We start from the raw sequence: 24,562 nt of genomic DNA, 5'->3' as shown, positions 1-24,562 counted from the left end.
TACCGCTTGTGTTTGTCCAGAGGATGATGCGAAATTTTGTTTCAAAGTGTCAAAGTCCACAGATAGTTTCCTAAATCGTTTTTATTGCAAGAAATATTATCCACCATTCACTCTGATCATTAAATGTGTATCAAGCAAGTAAGTCTATCCTAAATCGTTTTTATAAATATTATCCACCATTCACTCTGTATCAAGCAAGTAAGTAAGTAAGTAAGTAAGGTAAGCAAGACAGAAAGACAGGCGACGAATTATTTAAAATTAAATGCAACATTGCCATTGATCATGAAAACTGACAGAGATACTGGCATGATGTATACTTGTCTACTGTCTTGCTGTCGTGATAAATAAACTGTGAAATAAAAAATGTTAATTAATACTAGCAGGCAGCTTCTTCTGAGAGAGAAGTTCACCATCCCCGTGGACAAGACTTCTGTGGAAGATGATTCCGGCACTGAGGTGGATGAAGCAGTTGTTAGCGCGGCTCCGTCTAACTACTGAAAGCCCTCTGAGTTGTCGTACCCGAGCGTGTAGTTGTAGTTAAATAAAACGCCACAGTCCTTGATTTTCCTTCTGAAGAGTTTACTGTGAGTTTCTTAGCATTACAAAACAAAAACACTGTGCAAATAAAATAACAAACAAAATCTTGATTATTTATCAAGTTGCTTGTAGTGCACAAATGGCTCTAACAGCAGTGTTTGCAGACTTATCCACACAAAACAGAATTTGCTTTGTCATCAAGGACAGTCACAACAATGGCAAATTTAAAAGATGGTTTGGTTTATAGTGCATGAATGGACAGAGCCTTATAGGACAAAGTCAGGCATAGTGTTTTGGCTGCTATTTGTAGATGTTCCTAAATGGCCAAAACAGAGGTTCTCTCTCTGGATTCTTAATTGATCTTTCAGGAAGAATATTAATGTAGTTTCGTGCATGGCTGATTCCAAAATCTGGTCCACAACAGTGCCACAAATTAGGTAAAGTATTTATTTATTTTTTGTTATTAGATTCAGGTGGACCTGTGTCACCACCATCCACACCACCATCCTCATCAGGTGGGAGTTTCCGTTCTGTGTCCATTAGTAGCAGTGACAGTGAAACCTCAAGACCACCCAAGCGAAAGAGAGGTGATGAGGAGGCAATTCAGAGTTCTTCAGCCAGAGATGTAAGTTTATCATCAGATTTCTAGTCTAGATCATAGTTGTCACTTTCTGATTTGTTTCATGCATTTCATTTTTTAATAATTTTTTAAATTGTCATTCAACAAACTAAAATGCATCATCTTCTTTCTGAAAAAACAGACTGTGTTTCCGGAAAGAAACAAACAAAAAAAAAAAGAAAAAACAGACTTGTGTATATATTAATATTGTTATATTTTGTACTTCTTTAATAGCTTATTTTTAGTAGATGTCTCATACACCAACTTCACCAAAACAAATTCCTCGTATGTGTAAAATCGTACTTGGCAATAAAGCTTTTCCTGATTCTGATTCTGATTCTGAAGCTTGATGTTCTGTTCCCAAAAATCTTGATTTTTCTTTAAATTTCGGCTTGACTTAATCATTGCAGTCCTGCCATCATGATAATGTCTGAAACTAGTTTGCTGCACTTGACTTAAATTGAAATTGCTGTTACAATCTTTTCAGCTGATAAAGCAGATTCTACAGACAAAACCAGGAGGGACAACAGTGCTTGAGGAGTATGAAGAGACTGGGACTCTATGTGATAGTAGACGAAAACAGATGGTTAACATTCTTGCAGCACACATGGTTGAGACAGGAGGGTAAGTTTACAGTAGTAGGTTTAGGTAGTTAACACATATTAAACTTTGTTTTTAATGTTTTTAAACAAATTCACATGCTGACTGATAACTAAAATTTCAGTGGATTGGGGTCAAATTACTGATAGTTTGTCACTAGTAACGTTGAATTGTGAGAGGACATGATGCATTTGCTTGAATGACGGAGAAAATTATAATAAAAAGCTAAACTCTGCATTGAATTACTTAAGTACTAGTATTATTCCAGCCTGATGAAGCACTGATGCTTGTGCTTGTAAACTAGCAAGAATTGACTTTATATTTCTTTGCAGGAGAATCCCTCAGCAAATCACTGAAGAAAAATATGCCCTGGGAATTGTCACTTTGTTCCCTGCATTAAAAGATCCGCTCTCCAGGAAGGGATATGTAAGTTTTATGTTTGTCTTAATTACATACCTAATTCTGAATTGTATTTTTGCATCAAGAAATGATTAAGTGGATGAGAATGACACTGTAAAGAACCACTTTGATTACTAATACTCAAATGCATAGTTGCCAGTTTATTAAGTCCACCTTGGTCCAGGACAAGAGAGGGAGCTGCCTCAGATTGGTGGTCAGTTGGATGAAGAGCATTGTGAAGAGGTTGTATCCTTGATGAACCACATCAGTGACAGAGAAATAATCCTGCAGAAGATGAAGGAGACCTTGGAGTATAGACAGCACTTCCACAATCCTGATGAATCAGATAACATACTCTCAGTGTTTCCAAGGCTGCTGGACACTAAAGGGCTGGTAAGTATTTGCATCTGCATAGCTATGAGCTTAGCATTTGATTGTCAGTAATGTTAATTTAAGCAAGCATGATCTTTCATTTCTCTGATGCTGCAGATAAATCAAGATTTCAACCTCCTCTTTGGACCAGAAACAGCTGCCAAACTGCTTGAAAAGTGGTATACATCCTTTAAAAGAAAGGTGATCAGAGAAGCAGAGAGCCTTACGACCACCCCAGTCCTCCAGAGTTTGCTGAGGTCTGTTAGGAATCAGAACAATTATGAATCCTCTGATGATCGCCCAGGTATTCAATTAAAGGCCATATGAAATTAATGCATTGTGTCATGCACAGGTATTAAATAGATATACTTAAATGAATAGTTCTCTAAAGTGGGATTGTATGAGATACTTCTCCATAGTTTTGAATGGAAAGAGACCTGTAATTCAAATAATACTCAAGATTTTTTTCTTCTTCTTACAGAGTGGGACAGTGATATGTCATCTTTCCTGTTATTCCTGCATATCCTGGCACCTCAGCCTACTAAAAAGAGAAAAAAGAAGATCAGCGCAGCTCAGGCCATGGACCATCTAGTTGTGTTTCACAAGGTAGGTACAGATCTAATTGTGACATGAAGTGAGGAAACATGGCACAGAATAAGACACTACTACAATGCAACTTGACATGTAACGTCCCCACAGTCATGCAGGAGCCTTGAAGAACACCTAGAGAAGCAGGAGGGACATCACCAACCATACCTTCTTGCTTCTGGAACCTGCAAGCAGGCCATCAGCACTTACTACGTTGTGATTGACAAAAAGCTCATCCCCTGCAGGGAACCACATCATTGGCAGCCTTTGATAAACTCTTTAAAGTGCACTTCGTTTTCAGTATAAGTTATGACAATGCTGTCAGCAACATGAACACTTTCCTCCAGACAACAGTCAATAGTATCGATGTTGACACCACCAAAGAGAGTCCAAAGGTGAAAGAGTTAAGAGCCAAGTTCTTAAACAATGTATGCGTGCAACATTTGTATGTCATTGCACAATGCACTTGGTGCAGTTATTCATCACTTTGGTCTTTTTTTCATCGGCTATATTTTGGTTAAACGTTTTTTTTTCTTAGGCTACAGCTTTTGTGTTTGTATGTCAGAGAAGTCCAGTGACAAAGAGCCACATTCTCAGTGTCACACCCTGGGTAAAACATAATGGTATTGAATATCACAGTGGTCTTGTTGTTTGCACAGATTTTGTTAATGAGATGCCAGTGCTGAATAAGATAGTTATATATATAGATACATCTTTCTTAGAAATTAAGTTTATTTTTTGGTATCTGAAATGGAGACTACATTTGTGGAGCATTTCCATGCTTTTCATGTTGTTGACAAGGTGCATAATGTTTCAGTTGTTAGACCTGATGACTTGAGATATTTCAAGCCCTTTGATGTCCAGATGTGTTATGGTACACACACATTTTTCTGTGTTGTGCCAGACAGCTGCATTGTATAGGGTAAGTAGCAATTACAAGCTTGTTTTAAGCAGTATTGTACTAGGTCATTGTTAAGGGTTTTGCATGCCCTACACCTTATCAAACAAAGTGTTTCTTGTTAAAGGAAAAATAAAATATATTTCTGATAGCAGTACTTTTTGGAGTGATTATTACACACAGGTGGTGGATGGTTAAACTAACACATTGTACATTTTTAACTCTCAGTCTTGATACCCAAGGACCATGTACCCTGTACCAGTAGCACAGTACACACTAGTTAAGTATACATCAACATCGCAAAGTGTTACTGATCACTGAATTGTAAACACTGATGTGGTGTTTTTTTCATCCATGTTGGTGTTAATATTTTGTCTGAGCATTTTAGTCTTACTTTAGTCAGAATTATCTGTGACTATTTTCGTCTAGTTTTAGTAGATGAAAACTGATGACATTTTAGTCTAGTTTTAGTCAATGGAAATTGTACTTTAGTCTCTTTTTAGTAATGCAATTCTCTTTAACACAGTCAATATAGTATAAGTACCTTGTGGTATAGACGAAACCAAAATTTTCTTTTAGCCAAACCCATGTCACAATTCAAAAAAGATTGTCTTATTATTATATTATTGTTACCTTATAGACTCAAGAATACATCCATTCCAGACATGGAAGATGCTCCGATTTGAATTTACAACATATTTATTTTACCAACCAAAACCAGCTGGCCAGCCATCAGTCCCGTTCTCTGTGTCAGTTGTCTGTCATTAACGCTAACCTACCGCAGCTGCATCTTCTAAATAATGCCGCGAATGGGGATTGAGGAAGTGACGTCACCTGCGACTGCGCAGTGCAACCTGATGCAGCCCCTGAAGTGAGACACAGGAAACAGAAATATTACAAAATAATAATAACAATGCGACTAAACAAGACGAAATAACATTAGAACATTTTGTCTCATCTCCTTTTAGTCAACGAAAATGAAGAGACATTTTAGTCTCATTTTTATTAGTCAACAATATTGCATTATATATTTAATTGTAGTTATCGTCACATGACCAGCATTTACGTTGTATCTCGTCTCGTTTTCGTCACATGATAAAGGTTCGTTGATGATAATATTTAGTCATAATATTCATTGACGAAAGCAACACCAGACAGGACAACAAAGCAGTATTATCAGTCGTGACAGTCATTCACTTTGAAATATGCAGGTAAGCAAAAGAGCAGTTTATATTTTAATCATCAGTGATGCATGGGTATGATAGTCTGTGAAAACATAAGAGGCTCTGCAAGGAGATGTCATACACTGACACAATGAACATAGTATCCAGGAATATCTGATGTTTATTTAGTATTTGTTTCTGCCTCAGTCAAACTGCAAGTCAAATTGGTGTTGTTGAAACAGAGATGGCTCTAATAATGATCACTGAGGCATTACATGTCCTGCAGTCTTATCAGGCACTCAAGTATATCCCATGTCAGTTATCTGTGTCAACACCAGGCACAGTAAGAAATTTCTATTTATGCTGTCATGTTTCAACAGAAAATCACCTACCAAGTCCTACCTAGCTTTCCTCCAGCAATCCTTAATTTCAGTATATGCAGTGTCCTGGGTTTTTTGTGGCCATTTACTCAGCAGAAGGGTGTAATATCAACATGGTAGAATGATGGAAGAATACAAGAGCTATAACACATTCTTCACCAGTAATTTCCCCCTGACACATGATAAGTAATTTTCATGTCCACTCAGAGGTGGACCAGAGCAGCGATTAAGATAACGTATAATAAGGACTGTGGTTACCTGTGGTTAAGGACCTGCTTTCCTGCCCTCATTCCTCAAATCCATTTGATTGTCATTGGCTACTGACTATGTCATAAAGGAGCTTCAACAAATGCAGTTCTTTAATTATGTTATACGATGAAGCAGATTTCAACACTCGTGTGTGTGTGTGTGTGTGTGTGTGTGTGTGTGTGTCTGAGTATGTAACAGATATAGCATTTATGGTTCCCAGCTGCACCTATATACAAATACAAACTATTACTGTATTCTTATATATATTATGCATTGCAGTTAAGATAATAAGGCACCTTCACAACAAATATAAACTAAGACTTAAGCCTACCACCAAAACACAAGATTGGAACATTTTTAAATTTGTCTTTGTATGTGGACGGACCAAATGGTTACAAGGAAAAAAAAATACCAATTGACAAATTTAAAACTAGAAAGCACTCAGAAAGCTTACCTCCACCTAAAGATGATGTGGGCGCAGATCATCAATTTTTCAAATGAGTAAAATACACAATAAATCTTTCACAAACAAAACAACAAATAAACTAGTCACTTAATCCTTGGCCTATGGCCTAATTGTTTACCAGAGTTCATCAAACTCTCACTTACAAGGTTTCTGAGATATTTCACAAATAAACAAATGTGACTGATCATCGGTTAAGGATAATATGAATCATAGGACTGATCTGACTTGCCTTGATTTATAATAATCTCAATCTGAAAACTGATCAATGTGAAACCAAACACTGGCTTCACACTAATGTGTTGATCATATCCCATGATATGATCTGCACGGACACAGCAATGGTCTAAGTAACAATTGACCTTCGAATTGCATCAGACAAAGGACTTGCCTCTGTACTTGTAGTGTTAGATCTTACAGAGTGGGACATTTAATTGTCATTAAAGGAACCATACTGAGCTAGTTTAAATTCTATTTATCAGATGAATCTTAATTTGCACATGTTAACGATGACCTGTTAACAATCTTCCATGCAAGCCAAATTTAGTCATTCCACAAGGTTCTGTTCCAGTTCTACTTACCTTATATATCCTTCCTTTGGGCAATTTTATTAGGAAACACTCTATAAACTCCATTGTTATGCAGATAATAGCCAGTTATCGATCAGATGAAACAGATCAGTTAGCTAAAGTTAATGCATGCCTTAAGGATGTTAAAACCTGGATGACCTGCAATTTTCTGCTGTTAAACAGACAAAACTGAAGTTATTGTTCTTGGCCCCAAACACTCCTGAAATACATTATCTGAAGATAAAGTTAATCTAGTTACTCAGCCATCTTTGATCAGCAAAGAAACACTCTTTTCTCATTGCTAAGCTATGAAGTTAACTTCAAGCATGTCTTGAAAAGACCTACAACTTTTCTGAAGCTAAAATCAGACAAAACTGAAGTTACAGTACTTGCCGCTAAACATGAGAATCTCACTATCTAATAATATAGCTACTCTGGCTTGCATTGCCCTGCCTTCTAGCACCACCGTATGGAACCTGGCAGGCATCCTCTTTCAAAAGATACAGAAAAACTAGTTCATGCATTTGTTATTTCTGGGTTGGATTATTGCAATTCCTTATTATCAGGCTGCCCCAATATGTCTGTAAAGGCTCTCCAGCTGATCAAGAATGATGTGGCAAGTGTATTGACAATAACTGGAAAAATAGATCTTATCTCTCCCACATAAGCTTCTCTGCACTGGCTCCCTGTTAAATGCAGAATTTAATGTCTTTCTGCTACAACAACCCCAAATGGTCAGGTACCATCATATTTTAAAGAGCAAACTGTACCCTAATACTTATCTCCAACACTGAACTCCCATAATGCAGGGTGACTTGTGGTCTCTAAAGTAGAATGGCAGCCAGTGCCTTCAGCTGTCAAGCTGCTCTACTGTGGAACCAGCACCCTGGTAGGGTTTGGGACGCAGACACCCTCTTCATATTTAAGGCTTAAAAATTTCCCCTTTGATAGCTTGGGCTGGCTGTGGAGAGCCACGAACCACCTTTACTTACACTGGTTTACTTGCTCAGAGAGTTCCCTGCAATGAGCTCCTTTGCCCTCTTCTCCATCTGTATGCATTCTTATCCAATGACTGCCAACACATTCTCACTCCCAACTCATCACATATGGACACTTGCTTGGCTCTACAATCAGAGCTGTACAATCAGGTTGACAATTTATTATTATCATTATTATTATTATTATTATTATTATTATTATTACTTTACATCTCTGTGTAGAACTTGCATTGTGGTATTGTATGTTCTCTCTCCTCCTGCTCTCTCTTCTCTCTCTCTTCCTGAGTGCATGCTGGGAGCTGAAAAGAGATATAAGCTGTGTCCCAATTCAGCGGCTGCATCCTTCGGGGGACCCAGCCTACGCGGTCTCCAGAGGCTGGGTCCTTCAGAGGCTCCTCCGTTGGCCGCATCAACTATCGGTAAATGGGACGGTCTAGCCTTCAGAGCATTTCCTGATTGCCTCATGACGTCATAACTTCTTCCCTCCTAACCCGGGAAAAACACACGTACGGGGTGCAGAGATGCGCCCGTACAGCTCCTATCGCTTAATCGCATAAGAGGAGCGAAATGTAGCCTATTATACAACTTACAAATTCACCTGATGTGAATATCTTCACAGTTACAATAAGATATTAGTTGACATGCAAGCTTGTAACATTTGTAAGTGAAGGGTTTTAATAAGGCTAACAGTTAACTGAGCTCCTCATATCAACAGGTTGCCATTATTAAAAAAAACAATCGGTGCGCAAAGCATCTTGGGATATGGGCGGCGGCGAAGGATAGTAGCGATGCATCCTCCGAATACAGGCAAAAGTAGGACACATTTGTCAGCTGCATTTTTAGGATCCTTCGAATTTGGACGAATTGGGACAGCCTTCACGCAGCATTATGACGTAATTGGCCTTCAAATCCATCCTCCGAAGGATGCAGCCGCTGAATTGGGACACATGCATAGTGTAACTTCTGATTTGGCGCTATATATATGGCATTATATTTTGTACTCTTATTTTTAGTAGATGTGTCATACGCCAACTTCACCACAACAATTTCCTCATATGTGTAAAATCGTACTTGGCAATAAAGCTTTTTCTGATTCTGATTCTGATATGAAATTGACTTCACTTTGACTTGGTACCAGCATGTAGTGTTCATGGATATTTTGAGCATGGCTCACCATGCTTTATCACTTCTTCTCCATCACATCTGGATCTCCATGAGAATGGAAGCTGCAGTCCAGTATGAGGATCCACATTTTTCCCATTGTGTCTTTGTGTTTCCTGTTCCTTTTGTCTTCTGTCTGTCTCTCCCCTGTCTGTCATGTTTGAGTTTGTTTGACTACAGGATGTGGCTGACAGGTTGAGTCCAACCTCAAGTGCTCTCAATCAGGCAACCAAGACTCATGTGCTGCCAAAGTATATAGGTTCCAGTGTTTCACCGAGTATTCTTTGAATTGTCAGTCAACAACCAAGACCAAGAAGATTACTTTTTCTCTTGTCTGCTCTCTGCCTCTCTGAGTCTTGCCTTTTATGCTCAGGTGCCTAATCCTTGCCTGTCCTCATCCATGCTCTGTCTGTCTGCTCCCTCTGAGAGCATGGGATTCAGCATTCATCTGGTCTGTTCCTCTTCAGTCTTTTTCAAGTTCTGTGATTCATCTGCTTGCACATTCTCCGAATATTTATTAAAACTATTGACTTTTACCCCTCTCCTCTGTTGAAGTGTGGCATTTTGGGTCCTTAAAACATCAAAACCTTAACATCCAGTACAGGTGGATAATAATGGCTGGTTTCCACAGTTTCAGATTCTCTCTCTCCTTTACAGCAGTATCCAAATATTTCTTTGTTTCTAAATAGAAACAAAATGTTAAAAAAGGAAATGTAATTATACCAACAGCCAACCTAAATGACACAAAGTTTACAATGTTCAGTTTCTCAATAATATGGCGGCGCATGCATAATGCGAGGCTCTGCATCTCACTAGACCTCACGATATAATTATTATTTTCCCACTGATTTTGAGTGTGATCACTCAGTACAGCTTTGCGAACACTTCCTACAGCAGACAACAACATTTGGATTTAAGATTTCGATGCACAAGCAGTGTATTTGACAAACTTCAGATCCCCCAAGAGATCACCATGACAACAAGGCCAACCGATCCAGCTACACCGACTGGAAGGGACCGTCGATGGCGTTGAAATTATAAACAAAGGAGAAGGAAGCGTGAAGGTCCACATACTAAACTACGGCTAACCCCGCACCGGCTTATGCTACCCATTATCTTCTTCACCAATGTTTGGTCCTCGGTCCTCACCATGATGTCTCCTGCCCCACTAGAGGAGACAAAACCCTGAATCATGTTTATACAAACATTCCAGAGACTTACAAAGCCACCCCCCTTCCCCACCTGGGATAGACTTATCACCTCTTACTGTTTCTACTCCCCAGGTAAACACCACTCTTCAGACATGTGAAGCCATCAGTGAGGACTGCTAAAGTATGGCCAGAGGGAGCAGATGCCACACTCCACAGACTGGAGTATGTTCGCCACCCAGGCCACGCTGGACTCAGGATCCATAGACATTGACTCATTTGCCTCCTCCATTCTGGATTACATCAACACATGTGTTGTCAATGTCACCACTCACAAACAGATAAGAACTTTCCCCAACCAGAGGCCTTGGCCTCCTCCTGAAGGAACGGAAGGGGGGCATCGGGAAGCTAAACATGCTCACAAGCTACAGATTGAGGAGCACTTCCACAGCCATCACAGCCAACAAAACAGCCCCACCAACCAGCAATGCCTCCCTCTCTGATGAGCTCAAACACTTTTACACTGGCTTTGACCAGGACAACAAACAACCAGCGATCAAAACTGCTCCCCACCCAGATGAACACTCTCCACATATGACATGTGTTCTGCACTCAGCAGGGTGAACATCCGTAAGGCTGCTGACCCTGATGGCATACCCTACTGTGTGCTCAAGGCCTGTGAAGAACAGCTGGCTAGGGTCTTCACTGACATCATGCCTCAAGACCATTGCCATCATACCAGTACTGAAGCAGTCAGCTGCAGTGGGCCTTAATGACTTCTAACGCATGCACTCACCCCCATCATCACCAAATGCTTTGAGAGGCTGGTCTTGGCCCACCTCAAATGCTGTCTTCCTCTCAACTTCTCCTGGACCCTTATTCCTCTGCTCTGATAAAGAAGGCTCAACAGTGCCTCTACTTCCTGAGGAGACTGAAGAACTGGTGCCCAGCTACCTGCCATCAAGGACCTCCATCGCAAGTGGTGTCTAAGAAGGGCATGCAGCATCAGCAGAGACAGCTCTCACCCATACCATGCTGGGGTGGGAGCTGTTTGCCCCTCTCTAATCTGGTAGGAGGTTCAGCAGCCTCTGTTCCTGCACCAGCAGGCACAGGAACAGCTTCTTCCCCAGAGCAGTTACCAATTATTCTGAGATCTTTCTAATATTAAGCCCTCTGATTATTTCGAATGAGTAGACATATCTGTTTATTATAGAAAATATACAGCTAATGCTAAATAAAAGCATAAATTTGGACTACCTGATGAATGAAAGAAAAAAAATAAACTTTATTGATCTCATGCAGGGGAAATGAAGCTATTACAGCCAGCAAGTATCAGAGTGGATGTCCTTTGGCCACATCCCACACTGATGACCACTTTAATGTGAACAGTGCTCTGCGGAACCAGATGATGAATGCCACTCAACTCCAGGCACATTTAAGGGATGTGAGAGGCAACCAAGTGTCATGTCAGACCATTCAAAAACCATTTACATCAGCATGGTCTGCGTGCTAGATGACCTGCACGGATACCTGACCACACCAACAGGCATAGGCTTCATCATCTTGCATGGGCCAGGGAGCATTTACACTGGACGAGGGACCAGTGGGCCTCAGTACTGTTCTCTCATGAAAGTCGATTCACGTTGAGCGGAAATGATGGCCACCAATGATGTTGGATATGTCAAGGAGAGTGCTATGCATCAGCTACTGTTGTCACCAGACAAGCTTTTGGTGGTGGTGCTGTTATAGTGTGGGCAGGTGTGTCTAGCCAATACAAAACTGCCCTACACTTGTGAATGGTACAGTGACAAGCCCATACTACCTGAATAAAATCATTTAACCAGTCATTGTGCCCCTACATGAACAACACAGGCCTAATTTCATCTTCATGGACAACAATGTTCCAGCTCATAGGGGTCGCATCATTAGGGAATGGCTGCTGGAGACTGGGGTACCTCAAATGGAGTGACCTGCACTTTCTTCAGGCCTGAATTCCATAGAAAACCTATGAGTCTGTACCCCAGAACCTCAATGACCTTAAATGCCCTACTTTCATGAGATTATATCACTCTAGTGTGAACTTTTACATTTTCCACAAATTTCACCTGAAAGCCGAATATCCCTAACTTTTTGTGAGTAGTGTATATATGAATATGAATAATATTATATAACCTTAGGACCTTGACATTGAGGCTAAAACTTCCATCCTTCCAACGCATGGGGCAGCTATGAAGGAGGGAATGTTAGGAAGCCTCTTTCCACCTCCCTGTGTCTCCCTGTGTTTTCCCCCGTCTCAGTTAGTCTCTCCTTACGTTTGTCCTTGTGTATGTGTGTATGTTTGTCCTACACCTGCTCCCCATGCCAATCAGGTACCAAAGCTGCTGCCAATCCACAGTCATAAGCCAGAAGGCAAAAACCTGGATCTCCTTACCAGTGTTTGCCAGATTGTTGTACTCACCGGACTGGTAACACGTCTCGACCACTTGAGCTTTGTTGCGTGCACCAGAGTTTTGCCTTGCCTGTTTTTCAAAGTAACTAAGTCTGCTCTCTTTGTGTCTCAGGATCATCTCCTCATGTCTCAAACCTGCGAAGTCTGCCCAGCTCCAGTCCACCACCTGAAGAACCTGCTGACTCACCTAACCTACCTGCCTGCTCCTTTCAAGACCTACATTGGACATCTCTCAGTGATGATTATCCATTTTTTGTGACAATAAAACCTTTTATCATTCAAATCTTCAGTGTCTGTGTGCTGCACTTGGAGTTCAGCCTTTACCTCAGTCCTTAACAGAGAGAGGTTTTTTTTGGGTCAAGTCCTAAATGTGTAGATATGTAAATAGTGCTTCCTTAAGATATCATATTACACAAAATGCTGAAGGGATCCAAATACCCCTTCATGGATAAAGTTGAAAATACATTTCACATTTTGGGAGGATAACAGGAAAAGTAATATAATATTGTTGTATAATGACCATTTTCATGGAGTTAATCCTGCCTGCCAGTGAAATGGGGAGAGATACTCAGTGCTTGAGGTACTCTTTAGCCTTCTTCAGGGACAGCTGTAGATTCTTTTTAAATAAATCCTTAAATTCCTGCATCACACGCACACCTAAGTAAAGGAATTAGTGACCACTTTAAGGGGGAGATCAGTGAATGAGAGTTAGGATGCCTTCTCATTAATTAAAAAAGTATACTCTTTACCAAATTAATTTTATATCCAGATGGACTGTTAAGGGACATGATTATACCAAGTGTAGTTGCAATCAACCTAAGCAGATCTCACCAGTAGAGTAAGAGTTCATCTGCATACAGAGAATTTTTAAGTGAGGTCAATATGGAAGGTAGTCAAATTCAATGCAGCAAAATACTTTGTGTGTATCTAATTAGACGAGGATCTCTGGGATAGGCTCTGCTTTACAGTAAATTATATTGCATAGGTGCCACAGGTACATTTTATAAATCCTGTTTGGTCCAGAAGGATACCAGCTAACAAAATTATGGTTCGAATGTTCCTGCACAACATTCTCGAGATGTTGGAACAGCAACTTTTCCTGACCTAAAACCATTATTGTTATGTTCCCTAAACATTCTTAGAAGGTTATTTGAATATTCAAGGAAGGTTACCTGAACGTTTCCCCCTAATGTTCTCTAGACAACTACTAGAGTTTTTCCAATATAGAGCTACATTCTCAGAATGTTCTTGGAAGGTTGAATGAGCCTTATGTTACAAACTTATTGTAGAGTCATGTTAGTTATGTTGAAAAAACTTTCCATTTTTTATCTAGACAACTTAAGGGGAAATGTAACAGTAACGTTGGTTTTACGTTAGAAAAACTTGCAGTGTTAGCATTTTGGGAACATTGCGTAGGAGTGTATAATAAACGTCCTCACAACTAAAAAATAATGTTCCCAGAACATCTTGGGAACAAAATTCTGTTAGCTGGGTTATCTCTGCCTTTAGTTCCCTCTTCTTAACACTAATTTACATCCATCCAAATCGCTACGAGACCTCAACCACACTACAATACTCTTCCGCTTCCTCCACTCTGTCTTTGCCACACACAAGCCAGTGTTTCTCTGAGTGCACCTGTGACAACCAGAACTCAAAGAGACTAACGTGCAAGTATCACACAAAGCGCAAGTAAAAAAATTTCAACAGTTTAATTAAGTCGAGGTTGACAAAACAGAAAGTCAGCTGGGTAATAATCTTAACTTAAACACAAAACACAGGTAAAACACTGACCAAAAAATGCAATAATGGAATAATATGGATAAAATGATTAAATGAAAATAACAAAATGGAATAATGAAGGCTGGAATACTCCTGGCAAACAGGAGGTGGATAACTAGGACTATAAGCACTGGGAGGACTGATAATCAAGATAATCAATGATAATCAAGAAAAGATAATGATAAAACTGGCAGGAACAAAAGTTACAAAATAAAACAAGAGATGCAGTTCATGCACATCATCATTCAAGCAGGCTGACGTCTCCCCCTTTCTGGTAGTTGTGCTATTCTAAGATAACTGGATGCTGGCTGTAACATCTTATTTACTCTACAGATATAAGAGTGGTAGTGATCGTATCATGTAACCAAGAAAGCACATAATCATAGTGTCAGACTTGTAAGATAAATGTAATGTAAGAATGTAATGTAATGTAAGAATGTCAGCTGATATACAAATGATCTCACTAGATCCTGGTATATCATTTGAAAAATCACTGACGGTACCCATTGATGAAGGCATGTTTACAATTGCTTGCTGTGCATTAAAAGTGGGTTGCGGATATAATGCTAATCCAGCTCGAAATTCTGAGTAAGGTACAACCATAATTTTTCAAGTCTATCTGGCCATTCATACTTTCAGATGGAAACTCCATTCAAACCTTGTGTGTTTCACATCCTTTGGACATTATGGTACTGATTAAAGGTTTCAGTCCAATTCATACTAATTAGACCTTTTACAACTCAACTCAACTCAACTTTATTTATATAGCACTTTAAAAACAGCCACAGCTGAAACAAAGTGCTGTACATAAATAGACAAAACAATAAAAACAATAAAATAAGCAAAATAAAACAGAAAACAATAAAAAACAATCAAAAACAATAAAACAATAAATAAAAGCAACCCATAAAACACTAAAACAAGGCAGAGTCTAATGTGTGGTTGAAAGCCAAGGAATAAAAGCGGGTTTTAAGACAAGTTTTAAAAGTGGACAGTGATGGGGCTTGTCTAATGAGCAACGGTAGCTCATTCCATAATTTAGGGGCCGCCACAGAGAAGGCTCTGTCCCCTCTGAGCTTTCTTTTTGATCTCGGTACCTCCAGGAGCAGTAGATCAGCTGACCTGAGGCACCGAGCAGGAGCATAGGGGTGAAGGAGCTCAGAGAGGTAGGGCGGGGCGAGACCATGTAAGGATTTAAAAACAAATAAAAGAATCTTAAAATGGACCCTAAAGTGCACAGGCAGCCAGTGGAGGGAGGCCAGGATGAGAGTGATGTGCTCCCTCTTACGCACCCCAGTTAAGAGGCGAGCAGCTGTGTTTTGCACCAGCTGGAGGGGCGCGAGGGAGGACTGGCTGACTCCAAAATAAAGTGCATTACAGTAATCCAGCCAAGATGTGATAAAGGCATGGATTATTGTTTCAAAGTGCTGTTGTGCAAGAAAAGGCTTCACTTTTGCCAGCTGCCTAATCTGGAAAAAGCTGGACTTCACTACAGCACTAATTTGCCGGTCCAATCTAAAATCACTGTCCATCTTAAAACCAAGGTTTGAAACTGTTGGCTTAACATAGCCTGCAAAAGGGCCCAAGTCAACAGGTGGGGGTTCACAAGGGCCACTGGGGCCAAACACCATCACTTCCGTTTTTTTCTCATTGAAATTTAAGAAGTTCAAGGCCATCCAGGCTTTGATGTCTTCAAGACATGACAGAAGTGGTGTGAGGGAGAAGGCATTTTTCTTTTTCAGTGGCACATATATCTGACTGTCATCAGCATAACAATGAAACGAGATGCCATGCTTTCTGAGGATGGAGCCCAGAGGGAGTAAGTACAGAGAGAAGAGCAGGGGCCCTAAAATCAACCCCTGTGGAACCCCATACAGCAGTGGAGCAGAGCTGGACTCCGAATTTCCAAGGCTTACACTCATACTCCTGTCAGCCAGATAAGATTTAAACCACTCCAGTGCGGTACCACGGATGCCCACTAGGTGATGTAGCCGAGCCACCAGGGTGTTGTGGTCCACAGTGTCGAAAGCTGCCGTTAGGTCCAACAGAACCAGAATTACAAGGTCACCAGAGTCATTAGCCAGGAGGATATCATTAAAAACTCTTAATAAAGCTGACTCCGTACTATGCAGGTTTTAAAACCGGACTGAAAGACCTCTAGGATACCATGCTCATCCAGTAAGGATTTTAACTGAGCATGGACAACTTTCTCCAAAATTTTAGATATAAAAGGCAACTTAGAGATGGGCCTAAAGTTGGCCAAGATGCAGCGATCAAGGCCAGGTTTTTTAAATAGGGGCTGCACCACTGCATGTTTAAAACTTAGGGGAACAACACCGGAAGACAGACTGCTGTTAATGATAGCTAAGACTGACTGCCCTATACTAGGGAAGACCTCTTTAAAAAGACGAGGAGAGACAGCATCATAGGGAGAACCTGATGGCTTAATATGGCCAACCAGTTCCTCTAAAAACGACAGAGTGACGGGCTCAAACTTATCAAGAGCTACAGAAAATGGAACGGGGTCAGAGGGATCAGATGCAGGAGCTGAAATGAGAGCCCTAGCAGTAGCAACCTTATCAATAAAAAAGTGCAGGAAGCTATTGCACATTTCAGGAGATGCCTCCAAGTTGACAGGCTGTGGGGCATTAAGAACAGTGTCAATGGTTTTAAATAACACACGTGGGTTGTGACGATTGGACTCAATGATGTTTGCCAGGTATTTTCTTTTGGTCTCTTTAACAGTGCTCTGGTAGCAGCGCCAACAATCCTTTAGGATTTGGAAGGAAACCTGCAGCTTGTCCGTCTTCCACTTGCGCTCAGCCTTGTGGCACTCCCGTCTAGCTGCACGAGTTCTTTCGTTAAACCAGGGCTCAGATTTAGCTTTGGGCTGCACAATTTTTAATGGAGCCACCCAGTCCAGTATGGTTCGGCAGGAGGAGTGAAACCAGGAGCTGAGCTCCTCTGTGTTAACAGAGGCAGGATGGACACAGAGCTGATCAAAAGCCACTGAGAACTGACTGGCAGTACAAGAGTTAAAAATCCGATGTCTCTGAACAGGAGTGCTAGATTTAACCTCAGCACAGGAGAAAGTAACTTCAAACAAAACAGGCATATGATCAGAAATCACATCGTCACAGATCTCCAAGTTAGACACAGATAATCCATAAGAGAGGACAAGGTCTAATGTGTGTCCATGTTCATGTGTGGGACCAGACACACACTGCACCAAATTAAAAGAGTCAATAAGGCTTAAAAAGTCCTTCACCAGGGGCTTATCAGGACAACAAACGTAAATATTAAAATCCCTGAGACGGAGAACACGGTCATACCTGGGCATAATTTTGGCCAGTAGGCCAGCGAAGTCATTCACGAAATCCCTATTATATTTGGGGGGTCGGTAAATGACGGCACACAGCACCGGGTCGGAGCAACCCACCTCAAATAGAGTCACCTCAAAGCTAGAAAAAGAGGACGAGGCGGTGCGCTGCTTACATTTAAAGTTATTTTTGTAGACCGTCGCCGTTCCTCCTCCACGACCAGACGTCCGCAGGGAGTTAAAGTAGGAACAGTCGGCAGGTAGAAATTCCACCAGAGCGCTGCACTCACCGGCACTGATCCAGGTCTCTGTCATACAGAGGAAGTCCAGGCCACGGGAGCTGAAGAAATTCCTCACGATGAAGGTCTTGTTCGTGAGGGATCTAGCGTTCACCAAGCCAACCCTGGTGGGAGCCAGGGCCTGTGATCCGGTGGATCGGGGAGCCCGGGGCAGCATCCTGAGGAGTCGGTGGTTCACCCCGCATTCAGAGAGCCGAAGAGGGCAGAGGCGGCGGGCCGGGGTCCCTCAGGTGAGCCGGAGACAGGTACCAGATAGACATCGATGGGATCCAGGAAACGCCGGGGCACAGAAAAAGGAGGGAATAATCCATGTCCTGTCCGGGAAATGGACGAAGGGCATGCCAGCTGGAGTTTCAGCCTCACCAACCGACCGCCGTGTCTGCCGCGGCGCCGGGGACACTTCCGCCGGGCCGCCAAGAGCGGAGGCACAGTATTCTGTCCACCGTGATTAAATGCACCTACATCTCTGACATTTTGCCTGAGAAACAAAAGGGACTGGCGATCATACACCGAGACTACACCAACAGAGACTCGATCTGTTTAGTGCCGATGGATAAAAACAGTAAAAACACCATACATTGCAGGAGGAGCAGACGGCCAGCCGTACACACAGGCGCCATCTCTTCCTTCACTCAAGGTTTTTTGAGGTTTTTTTCATGTGGATCACGTATGTCTTCATAGCATAGCTTCAAAACTAAGCCAGCTATGCAGTTTAGCTCCCATCTCCAAGCTCACACTGTTTCTCAGCCAAAACAATTGTTCCAATAACATTCCCATAACATACCATTCCCAAAATATTATGATAACCACATGAACTAACATTTTTTGCAAGTGATTTTAACAACATTGCCCTGAGATTCTCTCCTTTTTAAGGAGGACTGATACCACAGCCTGAGATAAGGTAAGCAGTAGTGACCCTGTTGGAATGCTTCTGCATATAAAAATGCAGAACTAACAAACAAAGGGTGCACTCAGAAAACGAGTGGAAACAAAACACAAAACACACACTGAAAGAGCGGAGATAATACAAATAAAAAGTGCTCAGACGTGGCTGGCAGACAAGAAAGAAGCACATGTTTGGTGGCAATCCAAACAAAATCCAACATTAATATGAAACACACTCAGAGGATTACTACTCACACTGGGGATTACAGGGAAGAAATCCGGAGAGATTGGGACAATCTGGCACCGGGTAGATCTGAGAGCAGTCCTTAAATATCCCATCCTAATCAGCCTGAAGCAGGCCAGGTGTACTGCTGATTAGGTGGGCTGAGCTGACTGCAGGGACACACATAGACAGAGGAACAGACAGACAGACAAATAACACCAGGGAAAAAGAAAACACTAGGACAAGACAGGTAGCGGACCAGATAGTACCTCCCCAATAACGAGACAATGAGAGAGAGACAGAAATGCAATCACAGTAACAGTGAGTCCAAGGAGTAGACTCTTAACCGATGTCATATATGTAGTATATACAGTATAGTATATACAGATGATATATTTATGTAGACTCTGGGGAAGATGCTAACTTAGTAACATGCCTTGGTAGGACATGAAGGCGGAAAGGGAGAAAACAGACGAGCTTGGTGTACCATTTGAAGTCCCCTAGCAGCCCTAACTACTAGCTTTTTCAAAAAGAAGAGTTTTAAGCCTACTCTTAAATGTAGAGATGGGTTCTGCCTCCTGCAGAAAGACTGGAAGATGGTTCCACAGAAGAGGAGATTAGCTAAAGGCTCTGGCTCCCAGTCTGCTTTTGGAGACTTTAGGAACTATAAGTAATCCTGCATTGTGGGAACTCAGTGTTCTAGTTGGGTAATAAGGTTCTGTATGCTCTTTAAGGTAAGATGGTGCCTGACCATTTAGGGCTTTGGTAGTAAGGAAAAACGATTTTAAATTCTATTCTGGATTTTACAGGGAGCCAGTGCAGAGTGGCGAATATCGTAGAAATATGATATCTCTTCCTTGTTTTTGTCAGAACTCATGATGCAATGTTCTAGATTAACTGGAGAGTATTTAGCAACAAATTTGGGCAGTCTGATAGTAAGGAATTGCAATAATCCAACCTGGAAGTAATGGACTACTTTTTCTGCATCGTTTTGAGACAGGATGTGCCTGATTTTTGCAATGTTATGTAGGTAAAAAAGGCAGTGATTTAAATTTGCTTTACATGGGAGTTAAAGGATGGTGACATCCCTGTGGCAGAGGTGGTGAGGGAGTTGTGGGTGTATTCTACCCTTGGCAGATGAGGGGACTACTCTAAGGGATTCAGCGTGGGGATGCAGCATGGGACAGCCTTTAAGTCCTGGTTGGCCCTCTCTGTTTGCCTGTTGGTCTGAGGATGAAAACCTGAGGAGAGACTAACAGAGGCACCAACAACAGAACAGAGGGCTTTCCAGACCAGGAGACAGTGGGCCTCTGTCAGACACAATGTCCAGGGGAATCCCATGTAAGCAGAACATGTCTCTGACAATAAGGTTGCCTGTCTCAGAAGCAGATGGTAATCTAGGTAATGGCACACAGTGTACAGACTTGGAAAACCTGTCCACTACAGTCATAATAGCGTCATTACCTGCTGATGTGGGCAAACCAGTCACAAAGTCCAGGGTGATGTGAGACCATGGTCGACTGGGCACTGGGAGTGGTCGTAGAAGAAGGGGGGCTAATGTGATGCCTTTCCTTGCGCACACACCATGAATGCAGCCATGTAGGCCCAAACATCTGCCTTGGATTCCTGGCAACCAGAACCACCTCTTAAGAACAGTGTAAGTGCGTACAGTCTTGGGTGGCAGGCCACATGGGAGGAATGACCCCACCAAAGAACCTGGACATGAACACTTTCAGGCACAAATAGGATGTGAGCAGGACCGTTACTGCCACCATACATGACGCAGGGAGGATGGTTTCTGGATCTGAATTTTCTGATGAGACAAAGCATCAGGTTTAATATTGTGAGACCCTGGTCTGTAAGTCAATGAGAAATGCCGCCAGATGAAAAACAAAGCCCATCTGGCCTGCTGGGAATTCCTGAATGAATGTAGGCAAGATTTTTATGATCCGTCTAGACCATAAAATGTTGTTCTGCCCCCTGGAGCCAATGACCCCGCTCCTTGGGCACCAACTTTACGGCCAGAAGTTGCCGGTTACCCACATCGTAGTTTCTCTCAGTGGATGACAGTGTTCTGGAAAAGAAAGTGCAGGGGTGTAGCTTGTTGTTCTGGTGAGAGAGAACAGCTCCCACGCCAACGTCAGAGGCGTCCATTTCCACGATGAACTGTTTAACTGGGTCAGGTTGAATGAGCACAGGCGCTGTGGAGAGCCGAGTCTTAAGGCCCTGCAAAGTCTGCTCTGCCTGGTCTGACCAGCAAAAGGGAGTCTTAGGTGAAGTTAGCTTAGTGAGAGTTGCTGCCACCTTCCTTCCTATTCTTTAATGAACTTATAATAAAAGTTAGCGAATCCCAGAAATTGCTGCAGCTGCTTGCAATCCCTGGAAGCAGGCCACTCAATAACAGCATTTACCTTTTCTGGGTCTGCCCTAACCTGCCTGCTCTCAAAAATGTAGCCAAGAAAAGGTACTACTTGGCATGGAACTGACATTTCTCAGCTTTAACAAAAAGCTGATTTTCCAGGAGATGTTCAAGAACCGTGCGATGTGAGATGAGAAACATGCCCCTCCAGCCTCTTAAAAAAAAATCAAGATGTCATGTAAATACACAAAAACAAAATGGTGGAGAAAGTCCCTCAAAACATCATTAACCAGTGCCTGAAAAACCACCGGAGCATTAGTTAATTCAAAAAGAATCACAAGGTACTCGAAGTGACCTAAGTGTGTGTTAAAAACCATTTTCCACTCGTCTCCTTCTCTTATACGGACCAGATGGTAGGCTTTACCAAGATTGAGTTTAGTGAATATTGACGCTCCCTGCAGGGACTCAAATGCAGCTGTGGCGAGGAGGTGCCAAAAAGGATAGATGCAACTCCTAATAATACTAAATAGCTCCACAACACCACCCTGGGAATTTCACCCAGGGAATTACTCTGGTCAGACACCAGGCACACAGGTTTGTGGTTACTAAGCACGAGACGTGGTTCCAAGTTTAAAATACAATTTATTAAATATTTGTATTTTCTAAAAAAAAACAGTACTAAAACCCATTCACACAAAGGAAAAGGGGCAAACCTAATCAGGGCTGAGGCCGAAGTGGATGGGCGAAGGCTAGTGCAGGGGAAGGATCCACCAAAAAAAGAAAAAGCAGAAACTCAAATCACCAGACACACGTGGCAGACACTCTCAGTGAAGAAAACCCACTCCCAGGGGCACAGCAAGACAAAACGGGGGAATGCCACCACCAGGCACCAGCACCACCACCACCAGCCTACAGCAACTGAAAAGGGGAAAATAAAACAAATTAATAAAGTTGCACACACCAAAAACAAAACCACAATTAGTGGGCAGGTCACAGACTTAAAAATATATCAAATAATGACTGCCCGGTATAACCAAAGAAAAGAAAAATAAAGAAAACAAAACTTAACTCAATTAGCTCAATTACAGAAAGCAACTCAGAATTAACAAACTAGAATTACATAAATAAAATCAAAAGATAAACCCCAGCACATTACTCAAAAATAATAATAATAAAATAAAATGAACCACACACACGTCCAACCACTCATTCAACATAAAAGGGGGTCAGTCCCCAGTAAAGAATAAAAATAATCGCAGCTGGTCCTGGCGTGTGGCCGAGCAATTGTGCACAGAGGAAGTGGCGGCCAATCCCCTGATGGCCACAGGACGCCGTAACGGCAAGCAGCAGCAGCGAATACGCGCCGCAAACATGGTGCAAACAAAGCAGCAGCGGTCCGGTGAGGTGGTTACAATAGCACCTAATTTAGAAAGACACTGTTAGCATCTACTAAGTATGCTAAAATTGGTATGGTAGCATGTTGCACATACATACCTTGTTAGCAGCAACAAACACTCACACACTCACAAGAGGGGGAGGGGGCGAAAGGACTCCAGGCAGCCGCCAGCATTTACCTGTGACCACATTAGAGTTAGCCACCTAGTAGCACCAACCACAATGCAGGGAGAGATGACACTTTCCACCGCCAGATAATCACGGTGCACACAGGGAGCACGGAGCAGCATACAAACAGTCGCCCCACAGCACAACACAAGTGCATCAAGCATGATAACTGGACCAAATGACCAGCGTGGTGAGGCAGCATATGGCCATACCTGTCGGGCACACAACCTCTGACCCGGAAGTGACACAGGTGACCGTAGGAGCACAGAGGAAGAGACGGTCGGTGGGCTACCGCTTTTATACCGCTGCACCTTAATGCGTAACGGAAACTACGGTACCCAAAACGCTCATCGTGTTACACAGCACTGATCAACGGAAGTGAATATTTATTTTTTAAGACTATGTTATTAAGTCCCCAGAAATCAATGCATGGGCACAGGGTCTTATCCTTTTCGTCATGAAGAAGAGCCCTAGGTCCAGCGGGGAAGATGAGGGCCAGATTATACCCGCGGCTAAGGAGTCATGAATGTACCTCTCGATGGCCTCATGCTCGGGCTTGGAGAGGCTGTATAACTGGCTAGTGGTAGGAGGTCAATAATGCAATCAGAAATCAGAAATCAGAAATCATAGGGATGGTGGGGCGGCAAGACAAAGCGCGATCTTTACTGACCACTTCTGCTAAATCATGATAAACTTCAGATACTCGCATCAAATCTCAACTGGGCACCCTGCCGGGGCTAGTGCAGGGCAGAGGCATAAAGGCACAAGAGAGGCAATGGTTCCTCCAGCCCATCACCTTTCCTGTATCCCAGTTTAAGTGCAGGTTGTGATCTCTTGAACAGGGGTAACCAAGGACAATAGGAGCAGATGGAGACAAGATTTTTAAGTTTAAAGTGAATGGTTTCTTGATGATTGCCTATGAGAATGAGAGTGAGTGGAACAGTTTGGTGCGTGATGTTGGCTAGTAGTTTACCATTTAAATCACATACTCAAACTGTAGATTTGAGGGGAATGAGGGATATACTGACTTGTTTAGCCACTTCAGTGTCCAAGAAGTTATCTTCAGAACCCGAATCTATAAGGGCTAGGAGGGGCAACAACTGATTAGAAAAAACATAACGTGGTGTGAATTTGGATGCAAGAAGGTGTGGACAAGCAAATGGGTTTTAGGCTTGACAGTATGCCCATATTTACTGCAGAGCCTGATCATTTGGTCGCTTAGGGCAATGGGTGATATAGTGGGTTTTCTCATCGCAGTATACACAAACGCTTGAGCGCAGACGCTGCCGGTGAGGGACGAGTCCGCCCCAGCTGCATGGGTACCTCCTCCACCCTGGCCGTAGAACTCAGACTGAACAGAGGTGGGGAGTTCTCAGCTGGCACGGCAGACTGAGGACGGCTGCCTCTCTCCCAGTGACACTCCCGCAGATGGTGATCAAGCCAAACAAAGAAACCAGAGAGTTAAGGTCTGAAGGATTTCATCCTTCATGGCCTCATTCAGACCCTTAACAAATAGCCCCTCTTAGTGCCTCCCATTTCATT

The 24,562-nt window shown here is 42.3% G+C and overlaps 1 protein-coding gene and 1 pseudogene across 1 annotated transcript; one reads left to right on the top strand and one right to left on the bottom strand.

The window, feature by feature from the left end:
- Nucleotides 1–787: 787 nt before the first annotated feature.
- On the top strand, nt 788–12,763 carry LOC143320613 (uncharacterized; annotated as a pseudogene).
- A 2,523-nt stretch (nt 12,764–15,286) lies between these two features.
- On the bottom strand, nt 15,287–18,147 carry LOC143320612 (uncharacterized). Its single transcript, XM_076730433.1, is given in 3 exon segments — nt 15,287–16,503; nt 16,506–17,392; nt 17,705–18,147. Coding segments are annotated over 3 exon segments (2,547 nt in total).
- Between the last annotated feature and the right edge of the window lie 6,415 nt (nt 18,148–24,562).

This window comes from Chaetodon auriga, chromosome 5 (genome assembly GCF_051107435.1).
Source record: "Chaetodon auriga isolate fChaAug3 chromosome 5, fChaAug3.hap1, whole genome shotgun sequence".
NCBI lineage: Eukaryota > Metazoa > Chordata > Actinopteri > Chaetodontiformes > Chaetodontidae > Chaetodon > Chaetodon auriga.
The sequence above is the reverse complement of the archived record's forward strand: the minus strand, read 5'-3'. Positions and strand labels throughout refer to the sequence as shown.